Here is a 20,614-nt window from a genome sequence, read left to right as displayed (position 1 = left end):
AGCAGGAGTGACAGGGGCCTACAGCAGCCGGTGCCAGCAACTGGAGCAGTTGGTGGTACGGCTGGAGCAGCAGCCGGCAGCAACTGGCAGCAACTGGAGCAGCAGCCGGCAGGAGCGGCAGCGATAGCAGGAGCAGCGGCGGCGGCAGCAGCAGCAGGAGAAGCAGGAGGCAGGGGCTGCTAGGCTAGCAGGAACGGCAGCGGCAGGGCAGCAGCGGCGGCAGAAGGCGGTGCGGTAGTCACAACAGCAGCAATTGGCGGTGAGGCCATGACAGCTGCTGGTGCCTGAGCTGCAAGGGCAGAAACCGCTGGTAGTGAGACTACAACTGCAGGGTGGAGCAGCGACTGGGACAACTGCTGCTGCCGGAGCCGCGGGAGGAGCTTCAACAACAATCTGCGTTGAGTCTGTAGCGTGCAGAGGCATGGCCTGCGCAGTACCTGAAAGGATAATCTGGGGTGCAGCAGCAACCTGGGCCTGGGCTGGAGGGTCAGCGAAAATAATAGTAGGCTGCTGAGGCTGGGCAGCAAATGCCTGGGCGGCAAGTGCTGGGGGCTCTGCCTGCTGCTCGGCAATTAGCAGCTGGGACTGCGAGTTGGCGCGCGGTACGGCCTGGTCGGCAAGGATGAGTGGTTGGTCGCCGAGCAAGAAGCCGCGCTTGCCCAAGAGTTGGTCCTGCTGATCAGCTGGTGTCGCCGGCATATGCAAAAGTAGCAAGCGCTACTATGAAAATCGATATTTTGGCCTGGATATGCATGAGGGGCCAGGGTGGATATTAGGCGAATAATAGGACTAGAGGTAATATTTTGGTACAGTAGGGTGTATCTAGTTCAGGGCACCTGTGAAGGCACAAGCGGGAAAGGGGAAATAGTATAATGCGGAGGGCGAACGCAGAGAATTGAGTGAATACGCGGGTCTTTTTTGCAGATGATAGCCAGCTATCGCCGATGATAAAGAAACCGGCCATGACAGCGGGGTGCTCAAAAATAAGCCCAGCATAAACTACAGCAACTAGAATGCTGGTAGTTTGAATATAGCAGTGAGTATTCTTTACCAACAAGCAGTATACGCACTCGGTTTATAGCATACCTGTTCGAAAGGGGCTCCAGATTTGCGACCCAGTGCGGGGAGGGGAAACCGTGTTTTTTGTGAGACAGTTTCCACGACCTGCTATAAACCTCATTCATTATCACTCCTGTAGCTCCCCACGCAGAGTTCCTGACTAGCCACCCCAGATGGCATGTCGCACCTGTCGTTACTGTAAATACTCACACTAAATGATATTGTGCAAGACTTTCAGGAAAATAAATGTATCGGACATATTGGCACTTTAGAAACATAGAAAACAATATCAGCGCTAGTCTGGGATGTCAGGATCGTCTATGCGGATGGGCTTTCTGCTGTGCGCGCTTGATGACACAGACTTGGAGGGAGCCTCGTTGATCGGCTCCTCTTTCTGGTTGACATGTCTATGCACAGGAAGATCAGCGACAGGCATTTCAATGTCCTTCTCATAGTCGTCATTGTCGTCCATTGTTGTCGTCTTGTCTTTGTCGTCTTGTCTCGTTGTGTCATTGTCGTTGTTGTCGTTGTCGTCGTCGTCGTCGTCGTCGTCAGCATCCTCATCAGGCTCGGAGTCGTTGCTTGTGTTTTTGCTGCGTCTACCGCGGTTGACACCACCGTCATTGTCCTCCTTCTCCGAGTCGTCAGCGTCGACATCTCTCTCCGAGTTCTCCTTGTGGGAAGCTGCGAATAAAGCAGGCTGACCTTTAAGGATGTTTGCAATGGCGCTGGCGATGTTGCTCACGTTGATAGGGTAGTTGTTAGAGACAGAGAACCTGCCAGGTGACTCAGCTGGATCACTCGTTGGCTTTCCACTACTGTTATTAGTGAACGGCGGGGCGAATATATCCGTAGGTGACACTGTCTGTGGGAGGTCAGAAGACAACTGCTGTGACGATGAGTCAGACAATGTCTGGGGAGATGTTGGATCCGGCGATGACAGCTGCGTTAATATAGCAGGAGATGTTTCTGGTGCTGGATACTGGATGCTGGTGCTGGGTGCTGGTAATGGTTCTGATGCTGGTAATGGTGCTTGTGCTGGTGCTGGTGCTGACGTCGGAGAGGACGATAGTGATTGATTTTGTGGATGTGGTGGTGCTGGTGTGGGCGATGGCGATGGGCGAGGAGCTGACGATTCTGGCTGAGCAGTTGCCAGCGAAGATGGAGGTGGCGGCAGTGATAGTGGTGGTAATGGTGCAGGCGGTTTTGTCGGTAGCTGTGTCTGTACATTCACCAGTGGCTCCGATGCAGGAGTTAATGACAGTGAAATGCGCGGCAGTGGCAAGGATGGAGATGAACGCGGTGGGGGTGGTACTGGCGAGGACAGCAGTTGCTTAGGCGCAAGCTGATTCAGGCTGCCCCTTTGACTTGGAACGATTCAGTACTGCGCTGACCAGGTCAGATAGAGTGGGATTCTTCTTTGCTGAAGCCGCTGGAGGTGCAGACGAATGTGCCGCTGGAGGCAATGATCGCGATGCTGCCGACCTTGGAGAACCAACGACCATCCGAGCTAACTACTGCATGTGGAAGCAGCACTACTGAATGTGCAGACACTACAGATGGCTGAGGCAGTGGTGACGGCGATGCAGGTGGCAGCGGTGGTTGTGATGCTGGCAGAGGCAATGGCGGGTGCTGTGGCTGCTGCTTGGGTCCCGGGGACGGCGCCGGACTGCCAAGATAGGAACCGGAGGCATAGTATCGGCTGGAAAGTCGAAAGACTGGTGTGCATTTTTGGCAGTGGGGGCGGTGATCTGAATGACCTTGGTTTCGATGACGGGAATGCGCTCGTAATCAATCGAATCACTCATTCCAAACGACTCCAGAGAAGCACTCTCGCGGGATATAATACTGGAAAGCAGCGGCGCAAATATGTTCTTTGGCGGCAGCACCGACTCGAGAATATCTGTAAGGCGGTGGATCTTGGCTAGCCGATCGCCTAGCGGGCCCAGGAACGACTCACTCTCCGATACTAGTGACACAGGGGTCATGGATGATATGGCCATACGGTCCACTTCTATCACAGCAGTATCATGCGGCGGTGGTGCAGATAGTGGTGATGGCGTCGGTGCAGGCGTTGATGATGGACCAGTTGTACATGTGGATGCTCTTGTATCTTCAGTAGTGGATGGTTCCCAGCAGCATGTCGGCTATCTGCGATGCCTCCACGTTCAGCGAGCTAATGGTCAGTATTGTTGCAGACAAGCTATCGTCTGTCACTGTAATCGTAACTGTAGGCAGCACAACTTGCAGCGATACCAGGTGCGGCGGCGATGAGGCGGGACTCAATGAGTAGGAGTCACTTGGCTGATCGGTGCCCACAGGGCTGCTGTCGCCATCATGCTGTGTGCTGGTATTGGTGTTGTCGTCAATGGCGGATATGACGGAGCTCCGGCTGAGGATGGCTTTATCGTCTGGGTATGCACACTGGATTCCGGCGTACTTGTTGGGAATCTGGTAACATTTGGTGCCCATGATGCATTTGAACAGGACGCTGCGGGATCCAATCTGCTCCATGTACAGGTTGCTCAACCCATCAGCGTAGATGCAATGGAATCTTGAAAGGGATGTGTCGCCCAGCGCGGCGGCACTAGCCATAGCTAGAGCTGCCAACACACTGAAAAATGGTGGCATTGAGGCGTGAAAGAAGGTTGGAATTAGTGTTGGTACTGTTGCTGCTGGAGATAGAGGATCAAAGGAAAAAGGAAGCGCGGCCATCCAGAATGGTGCGGCGGGGCGCTCTATACAAAAGGGAAGCGAAGGCTGCAAAGTGGCCTCTATTTGGCAATATCCAGTTCTACTACCAGCATCGCGTGTAATGAAAATAGGAGCTTTGTATTTTTCGGTCTTTGGGCTGATTTCAGTCGCATGCAGCCAAAAGGCGAGCATGATGCCGAGGAATAGCTACCCCCGCAAGGGGTGCGGGGACATAGGTGTCCAAATTGAAGCGCATCATCCAACCTCACATTCTTGGCCATGTCTACTTGTCCTCACGCGGCAATTCGTATGTTGAGGCACCGCCATTGTCAATGTGGCGCGAGCTGGCGATGTTGTCGAGCAGATAGGCGCTGTCAACACCACCCTCCTTGAACGTGCGCCGCTTCTCTTCGCCCAGCACCAGGCGCTTGTACAGGATGTTGGAGTACACGACGATGACCGGGATGGTGACAATGATCACGGTCCAGCACAGCTGCCGCCGCGACATGCCGCGGAGCTTGTCCTTGGGCACGTTCTTCATGCGTGGGAGGTTCCGATCGCCGAACCGGATCTTCTGTGCAAGCAGCGGCCGTGTGTAGAACATTGTTGAGATATAGCAGAGAAAGCGCGGCAGTCCAGATCAGGAGGCAGCTCAATCGCTGCTGCGCGGCCAGGACCCGAGGACCTGCAGCAGCAGCAGCAGGACAACTTATGGATGGGGTGGATTTAAGCGAGGAAAATTTAATGTCGAATTTCTTATTAAATTTTTTAGAAAGCCTCAACAGGGGCAGCCTCGGCGGCAGGAGCCTCAGCAGCGGGAGCAGCCTCCTCGGCGGCAACCGGGAGCTTGGACTCGGAGACGGGGCCAGTGATGACCTGCTCGTCCTCCTTGTCGTTGCTGAGGATGGTGACCAGGTCGGGCAGCGGGTTCTTGGGGCCAACGCGACCGGTGGGGTCCCAGTCAAGCATGATCTTGACCTTGATACCAAGGACACCCTGCTTCATGTCGACGTGGCGCACGGCGTAGTCGATGTACTCCTTGGCGGGGTTACCCGAGTGGACCATGAAGCCCTCGCTGAACTTCATAGCCTTGGCACGAGCAGCGCGCAGCTTACCCGAGACAACGACCTCGCAACCCTTGGCGCCGGACTCCATGACGTAGCGGACGACGGAGTAGGCAGCGCGGCGGACAGCAAGACCCTGGAGGAGCTTGAACTTGAGCGACTCGCACTGGGCGACGGCGCACAGACCGCGGGCAGCGACCTTCTCGGCGTAGAGCTCGACGGTGCCCTCGGGGAAGTTGAAGCGCTTCTGGACAATCGAGGTCAGCTCGCGGATGCGGCGACCCTTGACACCAAGCACGTCCTGGGTGTGGGTGGCACGGATGATGATCTCGGTGCGGGCCGGGGTGACGCGGACCTCGCAGCCAGAGTAACCCTCGGAAGCGAGCTCACGCTGGAAGAACTCGTTCAGCTCAGCGTAGAAAACACCGTCGGCAACAAACTATATACGTGCATAGTGATCGTGGTTAGTCAAATGTGTCCGTGGCCAACGCAGGCAATTTGGGAAAGCACCGGCGCACATGGTCTCATTTGCCGATTGGCGCGGGTGATGCTGTTGGGGCTCAGAAACGAGTCGCGTTCAGTTGGCACCAAGGCCATCAAACAATAGGTATCAGAAAATATAAATGCAACAAAGTGCGGGTCATCACAGCGCCAACAGCACCACCTCCATTCTGCGAATGTGTCCAGGTTGGTGAATTCGTCCAGCCGATTCTAGCGCTTCGCAAAATTTCCGTTCTGCGGATGCGCGTATCCGCCGTGCGCGTATCCATCGTCAAATCCGTCCGTGGCAAAAACGCACCTTCTTCTTTTTCGCGATCTGGGAAGCCATTTTAATCGAGGTTATGAGGAAAGAGGTCGAATCGCAGCTCCTGGCACAGCCAGTGTAGTTTATGTCTCGACCCCAAGCGAGGTTGCAGATCTGATCCACAGCGAAATATCAAATCATGTGGGATCAGACGGCCTAGATGATCAATATCCGCAGGCACCTGTGGCTGCAGATTCTGGCGACGGTGCTTTCAAGGGCAGATGGGGCCGTGCGGCGCCCGACATTCGATAGGTAGCTGGCACATGTGGTGGCTGCCGGGGGATACATGTGCATGTAGGCAGCCATCGGCGTGCGGCGAATGCACGCATTTCATACTGCCGATCGAGCTGAGCCAGCTGACACACGAGCCGGCTGAGATGATCTTTTCTCGGATATATGGTTTGTCAGCACCAGTGGCTCTGCGGCACGGCCGCTTTTCTTCGCTTCAAACCCAACAATTCGCTTTTTATTTACCTTCTCCTGTACAATTGAACATTTACAATGGCGTTTTCTGGAGGGCTTCGTCTGACCGACTTGAACGATTACATCACGCCTGGCCAGGAGTGCATCAAGCCGGTAGAAGTCAAAAAGACTGGCAAGTCGGACGGCTCGCAGATCAAGGTTGATGGCACTGGCGGCTACTATGAGGTCAGCAAGGACGGCGAAGAGACCAAGCTGGAGGCTGCACGGATCACGCTCAATGACTGCCTGGCCTGCAGCGGCTGCGTCACATCAGCAGAGACGGTTCTGATCACGATGCAATCGCACCACGAGTTAGTGTCGGTGCTGAAGGAAAAGAGCAAGCAGTTGGTGGTGGTTACTATCGCACCGCAATCAGTAGCATCTATGGCGCAAAAGTATAACATGTCGACGCTGCAGGTTGCGCAGCGCATGACAGCCACACTGAAAGGCATGGGAGTGGATCATGTCTATGACTCGGCGTTTGCACGGGACCTGACCCTCGTCGAGTCAGCACGCGAGTTTGTCGAGCGCTTCAAGGCTAGCAGCCAGCAGCTACCGGTATTGGCCAGCTGGTGCCCCGGCTGGGTGTGCTACGCCGAGAAGACACACGCGGAGGCGCTGCCATATATGAGCACTACCCGGTCGCCGCAGCAGGCCATGGGTGCTGTGGTCAAGAACTATATGGCTAACAAGCTGGGAATCACACCTGACCAAATCTATCATGTGGCGATTATGATGTGCTACGACAAGAAGCTCGAGGCGTCGCGCGACGACTTTTACAACGACATCTATAAGACACGCGAGGTCGACTGCGTGGTCACCACCGGAGAATTCGATCGCATGCTGGATGAACAGGGCATTGCATTTGCTGAAATCTCGCCAGCACCACTCGACTCACTGTTCAAGACAAATGGGGACAGCACTGCCCTGTATACTAGCGCAGGCACCTCGGCGGGCGGTGGGCTCGAATACATCATGTCGTATGCGGCCCGGACACTGTTCGGCGTTGCCATTGCACCCGAAGAGATTGCTGATGCTGGACGCGGCACGCGGGCACACGAGCTGATCCAAGTCAAGCTAGTGCGCAACCAGTCCGACCACCGCGAGATGGTGCTGCTGGATCCTGAAACCAGGCAGCCAGTGCTCAAGTTTGCTACCGTCTACGGTTTCCGTCACCTTCAGAACCTGGTGCGCAAGCTAAAGTCTGGCCGGGCCACATTCCACTATGTTGAGGTAGCAGCGTGCCCCAGCGCCTGCTCCAATGGTGGCGGTCAGCTGCAGCCCGAGGACCCGAGTCCAGCGGTCCAAGAAGCAGTGGGTGGCAGAAACCGAGGCAAAATATACCACGTCCAGTGCCAGCCAGCTCCCAGAGGATAACCCGCTGGTGAAGGAGCTGATTTACGGCTGGTTCGGCTCGGAGGGACTAGACTCGCCCCTGGCCAAGGCACAACTTCACACACAGTTTCATGGTGTCGAGACCAAGGTGAACCCGCTCGGCGTGAGCTGGTAGAGTGCCCTGAACATTGCACTAAACCTCCCAATAAAAAGATCGATTCCCCAGGCGGCAGATGCGCGTGCGATAGCATTCGCAGTGCGCCGCGGCTGTGGAGAGGAAATTTCGACCAGCGTGGCACAACAAGAAATGGCCCGGATGCCATTCTCCCTGACTCTCCTCTCCCACACGCGATGGGCATAGATAAAGCACGAGGTAGGGCGGCTTGGGCTTCTCTAGCCCCGATCGATAACAACCCGTCGCAGTAGAGCACCATTTTGCTGTTCACACGACTCACTAAGAACTGTTTTTACCCGCGATCGCAGAATGATGCTTTGCTCGCGCAAAGCGTGGCCTCTCTTTGCCGTCCCGCTTGAGCATATGCTGCATATTATTGTTGCTACTTTTCTGGTGCACACGGTAGCTGGTGCCCCCTGGTGTGGCGGCCACTCTCTGGCCACGTATAAATTCCCTAGGGCCCCACCTGCTTGTCAAGTACACGACAAGACATCGCGCCCACACAACATCCGAAAGTAGTTATACCTCCACACCAATATGCTGCACCAGCTCCTCGACACCGCTGATGCCAACCGGCCAAATGCGCTCACCAAGTCCATGTCTCAGCTCTCGCTCTCCTCCGACGACTCGGAGCGGGTCTCGGTCCGGTCAACACTGGTCAGCATGTCAGAAGCCACCAAGACTAACAACAAGCACAGCCGCGAGGTGGTTTTCGAGGACGTAGACCCTGAGGATATCAACTTTGCGCTGGCGCTAGGCGACCGTGCGCCTGAAACCATCGAATGCGTGCGTATTAACCGGTGTCGCATGGACAGCGCTGCCTTTGCTGCCTTGGTCGATAATATGTGCCAGGTTGACCTCTGCCGCTTGCAGATACTCGACATTGCCCAGAACAGCATAGGTGGTGAGCTAGTAGGACCAGCACTGCTCCGACTGATTCGCCACGCCAGAAACATCCGGCACCTGGCCTTGGGGTGGAACAAGATTGCGCTGGCAGACCTGGTTGCGCTAGCACCCGCCGAAGGCCCAGACGCAGCCTTTTCCATCAGCCATCTGGACTTGCGCGCAAACCCGCTGTCACGACCAGTAAAGAGCTCGTCACGGCGCCCAAGCAAGAGCACCAGTGGTGCATATGCGCCAACCGACCTGTCTTGGCTGCCATCGCTTATCGCCGCTATGCCCAAGCTGACACATATCCTGTTAGCCCAGGCGTCGCTGAGCGACACCGACCTTGTCGCGCTGATTCACGCGCTGGTGCCCGCAATCCCGCCAATCGAGTATATCGGCTTGGAATGGCTTGGCCTTGGAAGCCGTCTTTCAGCATTGAGCACGATCCTTAGCGATCTCTCTCCCAAACTTAGCACCGTTCCCCACCAAAGCTGCACCTGAACTTGTCCGCGAATACCCTTGGTGACAGTGGAATGCGGGTCATCTCTGAATCTACTGCAAAGCTGTCGTCGCTCACGCTATCTTGCAACTTTATTACTGAGCGCGGTACCAGATATCTAGCCCAGTGGCTCCCCAACTCAGGCGTGGTTGACCTGGACCTGTCCGACAATCACTTTGGAGACCAGGGCGTGGCTGCACTGCTGTCACCAAGCACCGAGTCTGTGCACGACCAAGCAGATGCTGGTTTGGTGATCGGCGGCATCCGCTATTCGACCCAAATCAAATGCCTCGGGCTGACGAGCTGCTGTCTGAGCGACACCTCTCTGCGCATGCTCACGGAAGCGCTTGACGGACACTGGGCCCCGCTCTCGTCGCTGAAGATATTACGGAACAGCAGGATCTCCCATGGAACAAAGATCGCCGTGTAGTACTGGGCACGGCTGTTTTCATTTTTACTCGTACATTATGAAATATCGCTGATCTACTTATTGCAATCGTCTACCGCTCCCAGCGGAATCTTGGTAATTTTGAACAAGGTCGGATGTCATCAGTCCCACTAATGCTGGCCAAGCAAATGTTGAACTTTTCTGGGCATGCTGAGTTTCGAGGAGATATTCTTTTTGGAAAGATACTACGCAAAGAGGTGGTAAGGATAATAATAATAATAAATGCATGAGTTTAGAAAAGCTAACACTGAGAAAGAGAATGAGAGGGGATATGTGCAAATATGAGCAGAGAGAAACGAAATGGAATGGAAAGGTCGAACGCGGATATCCGGCAATACTGTTTGGAATGCGCAAAAATACACATGGGTGATGGTATGTTCAATGGTGAGAGATGCAATGCAAGCCCCGCAGAAGCGCTGCCACAGCTTGCCTAGTTCTGCATATACATGCCATTCGGAACGATGCCTGTACCGGCGCCATTCCCACTGACCATCGACGCCTCCTCAGGCGAACCCATGGGCTGCTCCCCGGTCGTCCACACGGCAGCGGCAGCGGCAGCCGCGCTAATCTGCAGCGATGCGGCAGCGGCGACAGCAGCCTCATTCGACAGCGGATTGCAATTGTTCACAAATGACGCATTGGGCGTCAGATAGAACGGACTCGACAGTGCGCTCATCTGGGCGCTATGCGCGCTGCCTGGGTATGCCAGCGTGAATCCCTCAAGGCCAGCTGCAGTCGTGACCGGGGCGCTGGCCATCGGTGCCATGCTCACGTACGGCGAACTGCCACCGCTAAGACTCATAACCGGCGACCCATTGCTGACGGTGATGCGGCGCAGCGAGTCTGGCGGCGTGTTGGTCACCATCGGCGTCGCACTGATCACGGCGGTGTTGATTTGCGGGAGCGAAAACTCTTGGAATTTGCGGCGCACCTGCTCGCTGGAGACCATGGGCTGGGACAGCATCGGCGTCTGCGACGGGTAGAGTGCGGCCATGTTGCGCGGCAAAAAGGACGGCCGAGTCATGGAGGACGCGTGAAAGCCTGAGTTGTTGCTGGGGACACCATACCGGGCGCCGTTTTTGGAGGTGCTGCCGCCAGCCTGCACTGAGCTCCCGGCCTTTGAGTGCGGTGGGGACAGAGGGCTTCCGCTGCTGGTTTTCAATGCCTTTGTGATTGCTTCACTGACAAGTTCCAGCTGGCCACGAACGAACACGAGCACTACAGATATATACAAAGGGCAGGACAATCAGTACAACGACAGATTTGCTACATGTTGCTTTCGGTAATTGGAAACATGGACATATGCTAGGACATTTCTCCCTCCACCTGTCCAGTCAAAGCAATATGTAGATCAGCATCGTCCGCGGCGAAATGTGACAATGGAGCATTGCAGCTTGCACAATAAAGCGAGTGTGAGGGTGGTGCCAGCATTTGAGCGCTCTCCTTGGGAGATCGGCCGCGCGAAGGTAAGAAATCAGGAGTGACACGAAGTATTGGAAGAGACGCATAAGGCAATGTAGAGGAATCCTTCTGCCATTTTGCCCGATGGATTGCTGACACAGCAGCTTTCATGTTCAGGTCGCAGCCATCACTGGGCAAAGCGTTTTGGACACAATAATCGACAGACGATCTGAACATTTACCACCGCTGCGACACTCCTCTGGTTGTTGGGACGAGATGTTAGTCTGGAAAATCAGCCGGCGACTGGGCGATAAATAAATCGCTCAGTTGCCATATATGGGCTCCTTGGTGAATAATTGTGAGTGACACTAGCAATCCAGTAGCCCAGTATCGGGGCAGACAAAGCGCGGAAATGCGTGTAGCTCCTTTGCTATATTGGCGATCGCCCGGCCGACGGATTTTAAATAGCCTGAGCTGCAAGAGGCCAGTCTGATTCACGCAGGAAGGATGGTGCTGGTGAACCGTGTTCAGCAGTCGCCAATCCAGTTATCTGCTCCTCTGGTACAACAGGAGTCGGCATGGACTGTCCGGCCAGAAAAAGGGACCACCATGCATGGGCAGGAAATATCCTAGGACACCAGACAACGAGTGTAGAGAGGAATGTGACTTACCTGTAGGTTCAAGCTCATCGACGACATCCACAAGAGACTGCAGAGCAGTGACTGCCTGTCTGGCCTGGAGCGTTTGGTATTCGGGGGCACTGGCAGCTTCAAACTCCATCGGACTCGGGTCCTTCTCTGCCATCTGCACGGTCTGAGGGAACACGTGCGGCGATTCAGAGAGCTCATTGAGCTGCTGGTGCGGCAACGCTTTGTCGTCCTCGTCCTGGACATTCTCCGACGATAGCTGGATGGGTGGGAGGGTCACCGCCTGGGTCGAGGCGTATGGGTTGATGCGCATGGTCTCGTCGTTGGCAAGCATGCCCGACGACATAATGTCCTGCTGGGCCGACGGGTGCCGGGGAACTTTGACACGGGCAATTTTGTCAAGCAAGTGGGGGTGGTTACGAAGGAACTCTGGGTGGCGGAACCGGCAGTGGCCCTTGAGCGTGCGCTCCTTGCGGCCATCGGTGACGCGGCGGAAGCCGTAAAGATGGAATTGGCGAGTGAAAGACTGGTACTTCTTGGTGCCAAAGTAGCGTGGCAGCACCTCGTCGGCAACGGTCTCAGGACGCTCGATGACGACCTCAGTGCCATCCTCGTTCCAGTGAAGGCACCAGTATTTGCCGCTCTCCAAGATCCTATAAATAGAGATAAACACAAGTTAGCACCATGCATCAACATGCGCGTGGCGGCGGCATTGGAGGTATTGGATGCCAGATGGTAGCACAGCTCCAGGAACATGAGTGGACGAGCGCAAAGATCATGCAGGAGGCGAGGCAGGCAAAAGGCAGGACTACTTTCTTCCTATAGTGCGCAAAAAGCCCGTGCAATGCAGCAAATGATCGGGGCTGAGACTGCATATTGCGCGGTTCTTTGTGGCCAAAGGAAAATTGAGCCATTCATGAACAGGTCCCACTCGCCACACCCAAGGAAAGGGCACTCTTGCAAAGCAAAAAAGAATTCGCATTCGCTCTGTGGCTGTGCGCAAGGACTGTGAGGCGCGGGTGGAAAAATAAAAAGGAGCGGCATGCAATCGGTAGATACATGCAGCTCCCGGGAGAGGACTATATGCAGACTTGCAGCATGCCTCAATTGTACTAGAAGAAAAGGAGCAGCCCCTTGGCCGAGAGGGAAGGAGATAGAGCGGCAGTGTGCATGTGCGATTGGATGGCACGGTGGCAAGGCGTGATGGAGCAGCAGGCCAGCGGCCCGTTGGCCTGCACTTGCACTGATGGTGGATGTGGTAGCAGCGATGGCCATGCAGCACAGCATCAATAGCTGGTTTTTTTGAAACATACCTGTACAGGATAGTGACAAAGTTGTCGGGTTTCGAATGGCTGTAGTTGCGTTGGCTCTTGCCCATTTTAGCTGAATTGGTGCGATGTCGTGATCTTGAACCAAGCGCGAAGTATGAAGGAAGAGTTTATAAAGCCGAATATGGTGATGGTGAAGAAGAGGAAATAAGAATTCAATAAACAACAAGGTAAACGGTCTATCACAGGAGAGCAAGTGTGTGCGTGCTGTTGCTGTTGCTGTTGTTGGTATAGGGAATGAGAACGTTAGCCGCTAGTCGATTTCGAATAGCTTATGTAAAACTGTATGTAACTAGTAGGCGATGGTGTTACAACAGGGCGCCAGACACATAGGATGCTTGGTACTGATGACAAGCTTTGCTGGCACAAAAAAAGACGCGAGGAGGAGAGAGAGAGAATGTCTGGAGGAAAAGTGGAATAGTAACAGGGACAGCCCGCGACCAGGAGATTCTGGTTCGACTTTATAAGGCAAGGAAGGTTATTTCCATTTCCAGTGCTGGGCAAGGGCAGCGAGGTGGGTGTGCGCGAGAATGGCCGTGAAAGGCACTTGGTTCAGGGAGAGAGGAAAACAGGGAGGGGGTGGTCAGGGCAGGGTACATGCCCGGGGGCAATCCTAGAGGGCCAGTATTTTTGCTCTCCTGCTGTGGCAGCGGCAGATGGATGAAGGATGGAAGGCGTGTGCTGGGCAGCGGGCAGCGAAAGGGTGGGGTCTTTGGGCGGACACTCGAATGGGCAAGCTGCAGCACGCCGAGGCAGAGAGGATTTTTCTCTCCCTGCTACCCAGCGTGGAAGGGAAAAGGGATTTTCTCCGGAGAGAAAACAATGCTGCTTGTTCCTGGGTCGCTGACCACCCCCGCCGGCCCGCACCTCTCTTGATGTCGTTTGTTTGCTTCATGGCTCATGCATAAAGTGAAAGAGGAGGAGCAGGACACACAAAACAGGCGTATCTCCGTTTGCTCCCCTTTGGGCGCCGTCACCGCAGAAAGAGACTTGTGTAAAATTCACGATCGGCCCAAGTCATCCAGCAGTACCTGAAAGGCAGCCGCGAGATTCACTCCCTGTAAACATATCCACAGGGATACCAAGGTCCACATCCACGCGGCGTGCTGAGCGGGATGGGTTGCCACAGATATGGAGACGTGCCACTGGGGAGGGCAAAAGTAAGTTTAGCCAGCATCTGAGCAGAACACGACCGAAAGGGAGGATCGGCGCCTTTACTATAAACATCCCGCATTATCGCGTACTCAATGGCGACCCATGTCCTGACTGGTTCTCGCGAGTCCGGATGCAGCACACCTCTGGATCTGCTTGGGCCATTTCTTTGCCATAGTCTGGGGGTTCGTTCTATTCAGCAGATAAAACAGATCCGCCTGTCTAGGCATCTCACACCGTTTATTTGCGCGTGTATTTAGTCGCAAAATAACAACAAAGGTGCAGAACAAAAATAGCCACGGCAAACGACCCAGGTCTTCCTTCCAGTCCGTGCTCCCGTGGCCTGCTTGCTGGTGCGCCCAATTGCCAAGGCAATTGCAGCATTCAAGCTCGTCCCAATTGCCAATTCAGCAGCACCGCTATTCCCCAGACGGGTCACTCGAGGGATGACCACGATCAGGCGGGCTGGGAATCCATGCCGGAGTCATCCAAAGCAGCAGCACCGGCGTACGAGCTCCATTGTTTGGAGTGCCGGAATGCGGAGCAGCCATTAGGATGGCAGGAGATGTGTCCATGATGATGCCTGTGTCGTTGTGTGGTCTGCCCTGCTGACTCCCTAGACGAGGATTCGAACATGTGGGATCCGGAGGAGCTTGTGAGGGCGATCCATGCGACAGTCCGTGATTTCCCCACATATGCCGAGGGCAAACTCCATGGACGCATTGCGTGATTTGGCTCGTTGGCTCTTTGGCGACCTGCCTTGACCAGCGGCGCTGGCCTGCGCGACCATGCACGGTATAAATAAACTCGCCGCCGGTTTGCATTCCCTTTCTGGCCGATTCAGTAAACTCCTTCAGGTACGTCCTGGTTCACAAGTTGGAAGGTACCAGTCAGCACACATCGTGCCAAAACTGCGCTGACCCTATCTCCATCACGGACGCATACAGGAAACCATCCTGTTTGTGTGCTGCACCACATGCTGATCATTTGGGCTACTTCTTCTGTCATGTCCTGCATGCTGTGGTGTAGAGGACAATGGCGCCCACGCCCCTCATCCCCATTCGCAGCTCTTTTCGCCCCCAGGCTTGCGGGCTGTGCTGCTGCATTTTTGTTGGGCTGGGTCCGCAGGCACACGGATGAATGGCCAAGACAAGGCCTCATCTGCAGGCCAAGATGGGGGATGGGGATTTTTGTCTATTTTAAACAGCCTCGGCAGCATTGATTTTTCCTGTTCGCAGATGTTGTGGACAGATCATACGTAAGCCTTGCAAGCTGGACTGGCGGGTCTAGTCTGCATTATTCGTGATAATGCGAACAGCGGCAGCTGCTGTGGCCGCGGTTTAAAATAGAACACGCCTTCACCATTGGCGCGGATCCTCTTCGCTGGTATGTGTGAATGTGCGTCATCGGTGATTGCGGAATGTGACCACCAGTCCAGGACAACCATGAACAGACCCGCCATATGCATGGACGTGGCCCATTCGGCGCTGCTGGTTCGAATACTGTGCCATTCAATTGGTGTAGAATATCAATTTGCGCGAGGCCTATCACCCACCGACTAACCCATGTATCCTGAGTGGCAAGACTAGCTTGCTACTGAAATCCCTCGCTCTATTTTTATGTTCGCCCCGGTGGAAGACAAAGTGCGTGGGATTGTCTTATCCACAGTCGTCCTGTTGGGAACGCCATATATGCGTGCCTGCGTAAATTGGTCTATTTTAAATAATTTTATTCAATCTCCGACCCGGGAGAGCATCTATTTTATATTCAAAGCTGACAAAAGCATGGTTGTCGGCAGAACGGCAGGGGAAACGCCAAGTACTCGCCTGTGCCAATTGCTGGCTAGAAAGGCCAATTAATGTAACCTGTACACCGTAATGCATACTGGACAAGGGCACCTAGCGCAGCATCACGCGGCTTGCGAATCCGTGGAGTATACAGTTGCCAGTGCTCAGGCATGACACCACAATGACCTGCGGTATCGGGAAATGTGGAAAAAGGGAGAGCTACCCGGCATTTTTGCCAGCAGCACGCTTAATGCCAAGCGCCCTTTGCCTCTGTCTACATGCACTGCATAGCCCCCTTTCCCCTAAGCCAGGACAATACAGACTGTGCATGCGCATTAGACCTGACCCCCGGCAGATCCGAGAAGCGGTGCAGACAAAACCAGGCAAACAAACCGAAACAATAATGCACCGCTTGTTTGCGTCCTATGCTGAGGATGGCTTTATGCTGATGGGATGCGCGGCCGAGGGCTCCAGCCAGGGCGAGGAGCGGATGTATTATTTGGTTTTGGGCAACGCTCTGGGGACCCCTATTGCCAGATGCAACCCACCTATCCCTAGTTTGTGCAAACAGGAGGTGGAAAACATGCACTTTTATGTATGGTTGCCAGCCTTGTCGCTGTATGTGTTTTTTAGATCGGCTGCCGCGTGAAAGCGCCTCTAATGACCTGTACTTTCCATTTTTGGCCGAGTATTTATCCACCAGGCATCGGCAATATGTGTGAGGCCGGGTGACAGCAAACAAACGCAAGGGATGCTACGAGTCCGGCCGCTCACTGCACGTATTGTCCGCTACACGGAGTCGTTCACTGGTATGTGACATTCCAAGACTTTCTGACATGGTGACGGTACCTCCATGTTGCACTTTAATTAGCCAGCTCTTGTGCGCATTGATTGTGGCCGTGGACGCTTGCACTTGCTCTCCCCTTGGTAAGAAAGTCTTATTTTCGTCTGGTACACGGTAGAGGCGGACAACTTTATAAAAACAACCGGCACTAGAAAAGCAATTAATGCACGTCACGCACCGAGAATACAATAAAAAATACATACTAGCCGATCCCTGCTCGTCACAGCTGCGCCTGATTTTTCCCACTTGCCACGGCTGTCTTTGCTGTGGGGGAAACGAGCAATTTATCTGTGTATCCGTGTAAGCCAAGCTGTTCGTTTCAAAAAGCTCCCCAAACAGGGGGTAACAGCATTGTAGTTATTTGCCGGGCATATTCACAGCAAGAGTCCTCAGAGAACAATGGTGCAAGACATAGCCTAAAGATACACTGCGGTTTGGCTGCGCACCGTTTCTCTGAGCAAAAAAAAGGCAATCGCGTTCAATCGCCTGCCCAGACCCATTTGCCGCATGTACCAGACGTTTGCAGGTTCAGTAAAACCATAGAGGTGCACTAGCCCGGCTCCCTTTGTTGAATAAATATAGCCTGCAGTGGCAACCGTGAACCAGTCCACGCAATGGTCCCGCCGTCCTTTGGCTTGACCAATGTTCGCGGTTGCAATGTCAAGCCAGACCATTGTATATATTCGCACTTGCCTCACCTGTAAAGCTGGCTTTAGCGGCCCAATGAGACTGTGGTCGGATGGGTTCCAACATAAACATAGGCCATTGATGAATACCCCTTTACATCGCCTTTCTGGCATACAAACAGCGAACTATCCCCGCTTCGAGGTGCAACAGCAGGCCAGCCACGCAGCGGATGGCCTGCACACGACGTGCATAACTAGTACGTAATAGTGAATGTTGCCAGCCAAAGCCCTTTCTCGGATGGCTCGGTTCTAGCGATTTGCCTTTGCAATTAATTTACGCGCCTCCTGTCCATCGCTCGTGGAATGGTTTTATAGTGACCAAAACGGAATAGGTGCCATTCAGGTAACGGCCAACCTGCAACATTTATTCTTCACAGGTCGCGCATGGGATAGCCGGTCTATCTCCCCTCTCCCGCCCTCGCTAGAGCAAAGAGACGATCTACTTCCCCACCGTGCCGTAGTTGCCAGCAGAACAAATGTAACCACAATCCCCACCCTGCTATTCGCACTCTACTGTGAGAGCGACAAGTTAGGCGTGAGCCAGGATTTCATTAGACCAAATCTGGTCGCCTGCATATTCGACTGGCGGTGTAGGGGAAATAAAAGGGTGCATGAGCAGCATTGTGTGTCGCGGCATGCTCGACAGCGGAAAATCGTTGCATGCATTATAAAAAGCGACTGAACTCCTTTGCTAGCCAGCTGCTAACTGGGCTGCCTTCGCAGCGCTTGGCTGGCAGAGAGGATGGCAAAAGTTTAATTTGCTGATCACCCTTTGAAGGGAGGACAGTGGCAGCGGCAACGGCGGCAGCAGCAGCGGGTGACCGGGGCTGTTTGACAGTATAGGCAAATCCATTGCACCACATTGTGCATACTGCTCCCTTTATGTACGCAAGGGGGCAGATCCCCTCTGCTGCTGCCGCCTTCTCATGGCAGGAACTAGTGACTGGTCCATCCGGTGGCCAAAAGAGCGTGCTTGCGCCAGCGTGCCCTCGGTGCTTGGCACAAGGAGACAGCTACCGCATGCGAGGTGTGGATCCCATGTATTTGGAAGAGGGGTGCGAGAGAGGTGCGACAAAGATGTAGGTCTACAAAAGAACAGGAATTTTTTTCAAAGGGAAGGTCGAAAATACACAAGGGGAGCAAGGCAAGAGGAGCAGAGAGGGTGCCAGGGTCGCCGGCGCTCCTCTAGGCCAGCTTGGCCATCAGCTGGAAGATCAGGCGTCTGTATGCAACGTCCTCCGCCAGCACCTGCGCAAAGGTCGAGTTCCTCAGGTGCTCGGACAGGTTGGCCTGCAGCTCCTCCTTGGCCTTCGGGTTATCAGCAAGCCGGATCAGGCACTTGGTCACGCTCTTGAGCAGGCGGCCGGATGGCGCAGTCACCATCTGGCCGATGACATTGTCGAGGATAACCAGGACCGTGCGCAGCCGCTTCGGGTGCGATGTGACATACTGGAAGCCACCCTCGTCGAGGATGATTTTCTGGAAGATAAAGGTGGCCACGACCTTGCACAGCTCGCTGCCAATGTCCATGATTTTGAGGCACAGCGGCAGGAACTCGGTGGCCACAAAGAAGCTGATCACCTCGTGGTTGTCGTACTTGACCAGGGCGCCAATGACGCCCAGGCTGGTCAGACGCAGATTGTCGTACTGCTTGTTGCGGCTCGTGGTGCTCAGGAACGGGTACAGCAGCTGCGGGACGTTCGCCTTGAGAAGCTGCATGCGCGTCTGCTCGTGCGTGGCCACCAGCTGCAGCAGCGCCAGCGAGTTACATGCGCGGTTCGACACAGCCATGGTCAGCGCCGGCGGGTTGAGCAGCGGGTAAATAACAATAATCTCCTGGTACAGGATGGTCATCACACCGTACGCATTCCACAGCGCAACGCCCAGGTCCGGGTTGTGGTCGCGCCTCCGGCTCAACTCCGCCAGTGCACCCTCGCGGTGCGTTGCAGAGAACAAGTCGATCATCAGATTGTACAGCGTCTCGTTGTCGGACCCCATCATCACCTGCTGCCCGCCAGCGCTGGCGCCGCCCATGCCCATTGGTGCGCCGGCCGAGGTATTGGCTGGCATACCTGCTGCTGCCGCATACATGCTGGCCATCTGGTTGAGTCCAGCTGCTGCGTCCAAGCCTGGCTGTCCACCTAGCTGTGCATAGAATGCCTGGTTCTGGTACCCAGCTGCATCAATCCCGCCAGCCTGCGACATGGCTGCAGCGTGCTGAGGTGCATAGCCGTAGCCCTGCGAAACTACGCCAGCAGCTGGCCGTGACCCTGCAACTGCATTTCCACCGTTCATTTCTATTAAGCGTAGCTCCTTCTTGGCTGGCAAAAAAGAGCGCAATGTCCGATGGAGCCGACTTTCAAATTATACACCTGTGGCCCTTTTGTTCTACGCGACTTTTCTGGACTGGTGAGAGGAGGCAAGCGGAGAGGAATCACGGGAATTCTGTGAATGTAGCCGGTTCTAACACGCGACGAGTAATGTAAATTAAAAGATTGCGAGATGGTTCAATGCTGAAAAAAAAAAAAGGCGGAGGGGAAAATGGAACAAAGCCCTCGCCTATAGATGGTGCGCCGACGTGTTCAGTCCCGGAGTTTTTCCTTGGGCCAGCAGGCATCGCGTGTGATTGGCTGTGCCAGCGGCTGCCAATAGTCACGCTGTGAGAGGTAAAACTGATGGCCATAGCGGTGCAGGGGTTACTGTTCTACATCCGTTCTAGGCAGAGGAGGGCGGCGCGCGACAGCAGTGCTATAACATCATATCTCGAATTCGCTTCCTGCATACCTCGGCAGAATGCCTGACCCAAAGAAAGAGTGTGTGCTGGCCAAGGTCACGCAGTTTCAGTGCAAGCGTGGCAAATACATCGTGTGTCGGCCGATCGAGCGGCTCTTCAAGCAGTAGGTTACATAAGCGCCAACACCGGAGCTCGATCTAGTGCATACAATGCTTATGCGGTACATATGTGTAGGTGTCCTGGAGTCCCGTCGGTCGAGCTTGTACAGCAGGGCGATTCATATGTCGACATCAAGACGCACAGCGATGTGAATGGCTTGGAAGGCGGAATCTAGCAGATATTACCAGAGAGTAGCTGTGCGTTGCCGTGCCTAGACGTGGCCTGCTACCTATGCCTGTGGTAGAGTGTATTGACCCCCTCGCCGACACATTGCTTTTACACGCAGAGATAGCGAGAGGGACTCCAGGCGCGGCTACTTGATCCGGAATTTATCTGATTAACGCCGTCATCACCCGATGCGCTGGATTAAAACTTTTCTCTCTCTGTCAACAAGCGGCCAAACACGCTTGTACTCCCGCTGTCCTTCAAAAAAGAAACTATTTCCAA

At 54.5% G+C, this 20,614-nt stretch overlaps 9 protein-coding genes across 9 annotated transcripts; 3 read left to right on the top strand and 6 right to left on the bottom strand.

The window, feature by feature from the left end:
* Positions 1-1,309: 1,309 nt before the first annotated feature.
* On the bottom strand, positions 1,310-3,690 carry DL89DRAFT_282227 (uncharacterized protein; the record flags this gene model as incomplete). The annotated part of the gene is given in 4 exon segments (XM_040889677.1): positions 1,310-2,281; positions 2,454-2,573; positions 2,745-3,206; positions 3,226-3,690. The coding sequence occupies 4 exon segments, from the start codon at positions 3,688-3,690 to the stop codon at positions 1,355-1,357; spliced, it is 1,974 nt and encodes a 657-aa protein (XP_040745502.1). The 3' UTR covers positions 1,310-1,354.
* An 8-nt stretch (positions 3,691-3,698) lies between these two features.
* DL89DRAFT_265741 (uncharacterized protein) lies at positions 3,699-4,435 on the bottom strand. The gene has a single exon (XM_040886801.1). It carries the CDS (start codon positions 4,355-4,357, stop codon positions 4,037-4,039), a length of 321 nt encoding a protein of 106 aa, XP_040745501.1. The 5' UTR covers positions 4,358-4,435; the 3' UTR covers positions 3,699-4,036.
* A 69-nt stretch (positions 4,436-4,504) lies between these two features.
* Positions 4,505-5,646, bottom strand: DL89DRAFT_265740 (ribosomal protein S3; the record flags this gene model as incomplete). Its single annotated transcript, XM_040886800.1, has 2 exons — positions 4,505-5,256; positions 5,617-5,646. The coding sequence occupies 2 exons, from the start codon at positions 5,644-5,646 to the stop codon at positions 4,522-4,524; spliced, it is 765 nt and encodes a 254-aa protein (XP_040745500.1). The 3' UTR covers positions 4,505-4,521.
* A 477-nt stretch (positions 5,647-6,123) lies between these two features.
* On the top strand, positions 6,124-7,926 carry DL89DRAFT_277645 (cytosolic Fe-S cluster assembly factor; the record flags this gene model as incomplete). Its single annotated transcript, XM_040889456.1, has 2 exons — positions 6,124-7,354; positions 7,410-7,926. 2 exons carry the CDS (start codon positions 6,124-6,126, stop codon positions 7,592-7,594), a joined length of 1,416 nt encoding a protein of 471 aa, XP_040745499.1. The 3' UTR covers positions 7,595-7,926.
* Positions 7,797-9,421, top strand: DL89DRAFT_107270 (uncharacterized protein). The gene has a single exon (XM_040883060.1). The coding sequence runs from the start codon at positions 8,132-8,134 to the stop codon at positions 8,981-8,983; it is 852 nt and encodes a 283-aa protein (XP_040745498.1). The 5' UTR covers positions 7,797-8,131; the 3' UTR covers positions 8,984-9,421.
* A 438-nt stretch (positions 9,422-9,859) lies between these two features.
* On the bottom strand, positions 9,860-10,423 carry DL89DRAFT_255762 (uncharacterized protein; the record flags this gene model as incomplete). The annotated part of the gene is made up of 1 exon (XM_040885385.1): positions 9,860-10,423. The coding sequence occupies one exon, from the start codon at positions 10,421-10,423 to the stop codon at positions 9,860-9,862; it is 564 nt and encodes a 187-aa protein (XP_040745497.1).
* A 141-nt stretch (positions 10,424-10,564) lies between these two features.
* Positions 10,565-13,136, bottom strand: DL89DRAFT_107547 (winged helix DNA-binding domain-containing protein). The gene is made up of 3 exons (XM_040883061.1): positions 12,791-13,136; positions 11,502-12,130; positions 10,565-10,695 (listed from the first exon to the last, which is right to left on the bottom strand). The coding sequence occupies exons 1-3, from the start codon at positions 12,853-12,855 to the stop codon at positions 10,676-10,678; spliced, it is 714 nt and encodes a 237-aa protein (XP_040745496.1). The 5' UTR covers positions 12,856-13,136; the 3' UTR covers positions 10,565-10,675.
* Positions 13,137-18,459: 5,323 nt separating this feature from the next.
* On the bottom strand, positions 18,460-19,272 carry DL89DRAFT_221383 (Rcd1-like protein; the record flags this gene model as incomplete). The annotated part of the gene is made up of 1 exon (XM_040884516.1): positions 18,460-19,272. The coding sequence occupies one exon, from the start codon at positions 19,270-19,272 to the stop codon at positions 18,460-18,462; it is 813 nt and encodes a 270-aa protein (XP_040745495.1).
* Positions 19,273-19,986: 714 nt separating this feature from the next.
* DL89DRAFT_265730 (uncharacterized protein) lies at positions 19,987-20,608 on the top strand. Its single transcript, XM_040886799.1, has 2 exons — positions 19,987-20,171; positions 20,243-20,608. The coding sequence occupies exons 1-2, from the start codon at positions 20,068-20,070 to the stop codon at positions 20,340-20,342; spliced, it is 204 nt and encodes a 67-aa protein (XP_040745494.1). The 5' UTR covers positions 19,987-20,067; the 3' UTR covers positions 20,343-20,608.
* The last annotated feature ends 6 nt before the right edge of the window (positions 20,609-20,614 follow it).

This window comes from Linderina pennispora (genome assembly GCF_002104995.1).
Source record: "Linderina pennispora strain ATCC 12442 chromosome Unknown DL89scaffold_3, whole genome shotgun sequence".
In the NCBI taxonomy this organism is placed as follows: Eukaryota; Fungi; Kickxellomycota; class Kickxellomycetes; order Kickxellales; family Kickxellaceae; genus Linderina; species Linderina pennispora.
Note: the sequence above shows the minus strand (reverse complement) of the source record. Positions and strands in the feature narration are given on the sequence as shown.

What these genes read in the sequence shown, in the direction of transcription:
- DL89DRAFT_265741 (XM_040886801.1), bottom strand. Translation starts at nt 4,357, where the DNA reads ATGTTCTACACACGGCCGCTGCTTGCACAGAAGATCCGGTTCGGCGAT.
- DL89DRAFT_107270 (XM_040883060.1), top strand. Translation starts at nt 8,132, where the DNA reads ATGCTGCACCAGCTCCTCGACACCGCTGATGCCAACCGGCCAAATGCG.
- DL89DRAFT_107547 (XM_040883061.1), bottom strand. Translation starts at nt 12,855, where the DNA reads ATGGGCAAGAGCCAACGCAACTACAGCCATTCGAAACCCGACAACTTT. An exon ending in TTTGTCACTATCCTGTACAG is followed by an intron (nt 12,131 to 12,790) that starts GTATGTTTCAAA and finishes CTCTATTTATAG; the next exon opens with GATCTTGGAGAGCGGCAAAT. An exon ending in CGATGAGCTTGAACCTACAG is followed by an intron (nt 10,696 to 11,501) that starts GTAAGTCACATT and finishes AGCAACATGTAG; the next exon opens with CAAATCTGTCGTTGTACTGA.
- DL89DRAFT_265730 (XM_040886799.1), top strand. Translation starts at nt 20,068, where the DNA reads ATGCCTGACCCAAAGAAAGAGTGTGTGCTGGCCAAGGTCACGCAGTTT. An exon ending in ATCGAGCGGCTCTTCAAGCA is followed by an intron (nt 20,172 to 20,242) that starts GTAGGTTACATA and finishes ACATATGTGTAG; the next exon opens with GTGTCCTGGAGTCCCGTCGG.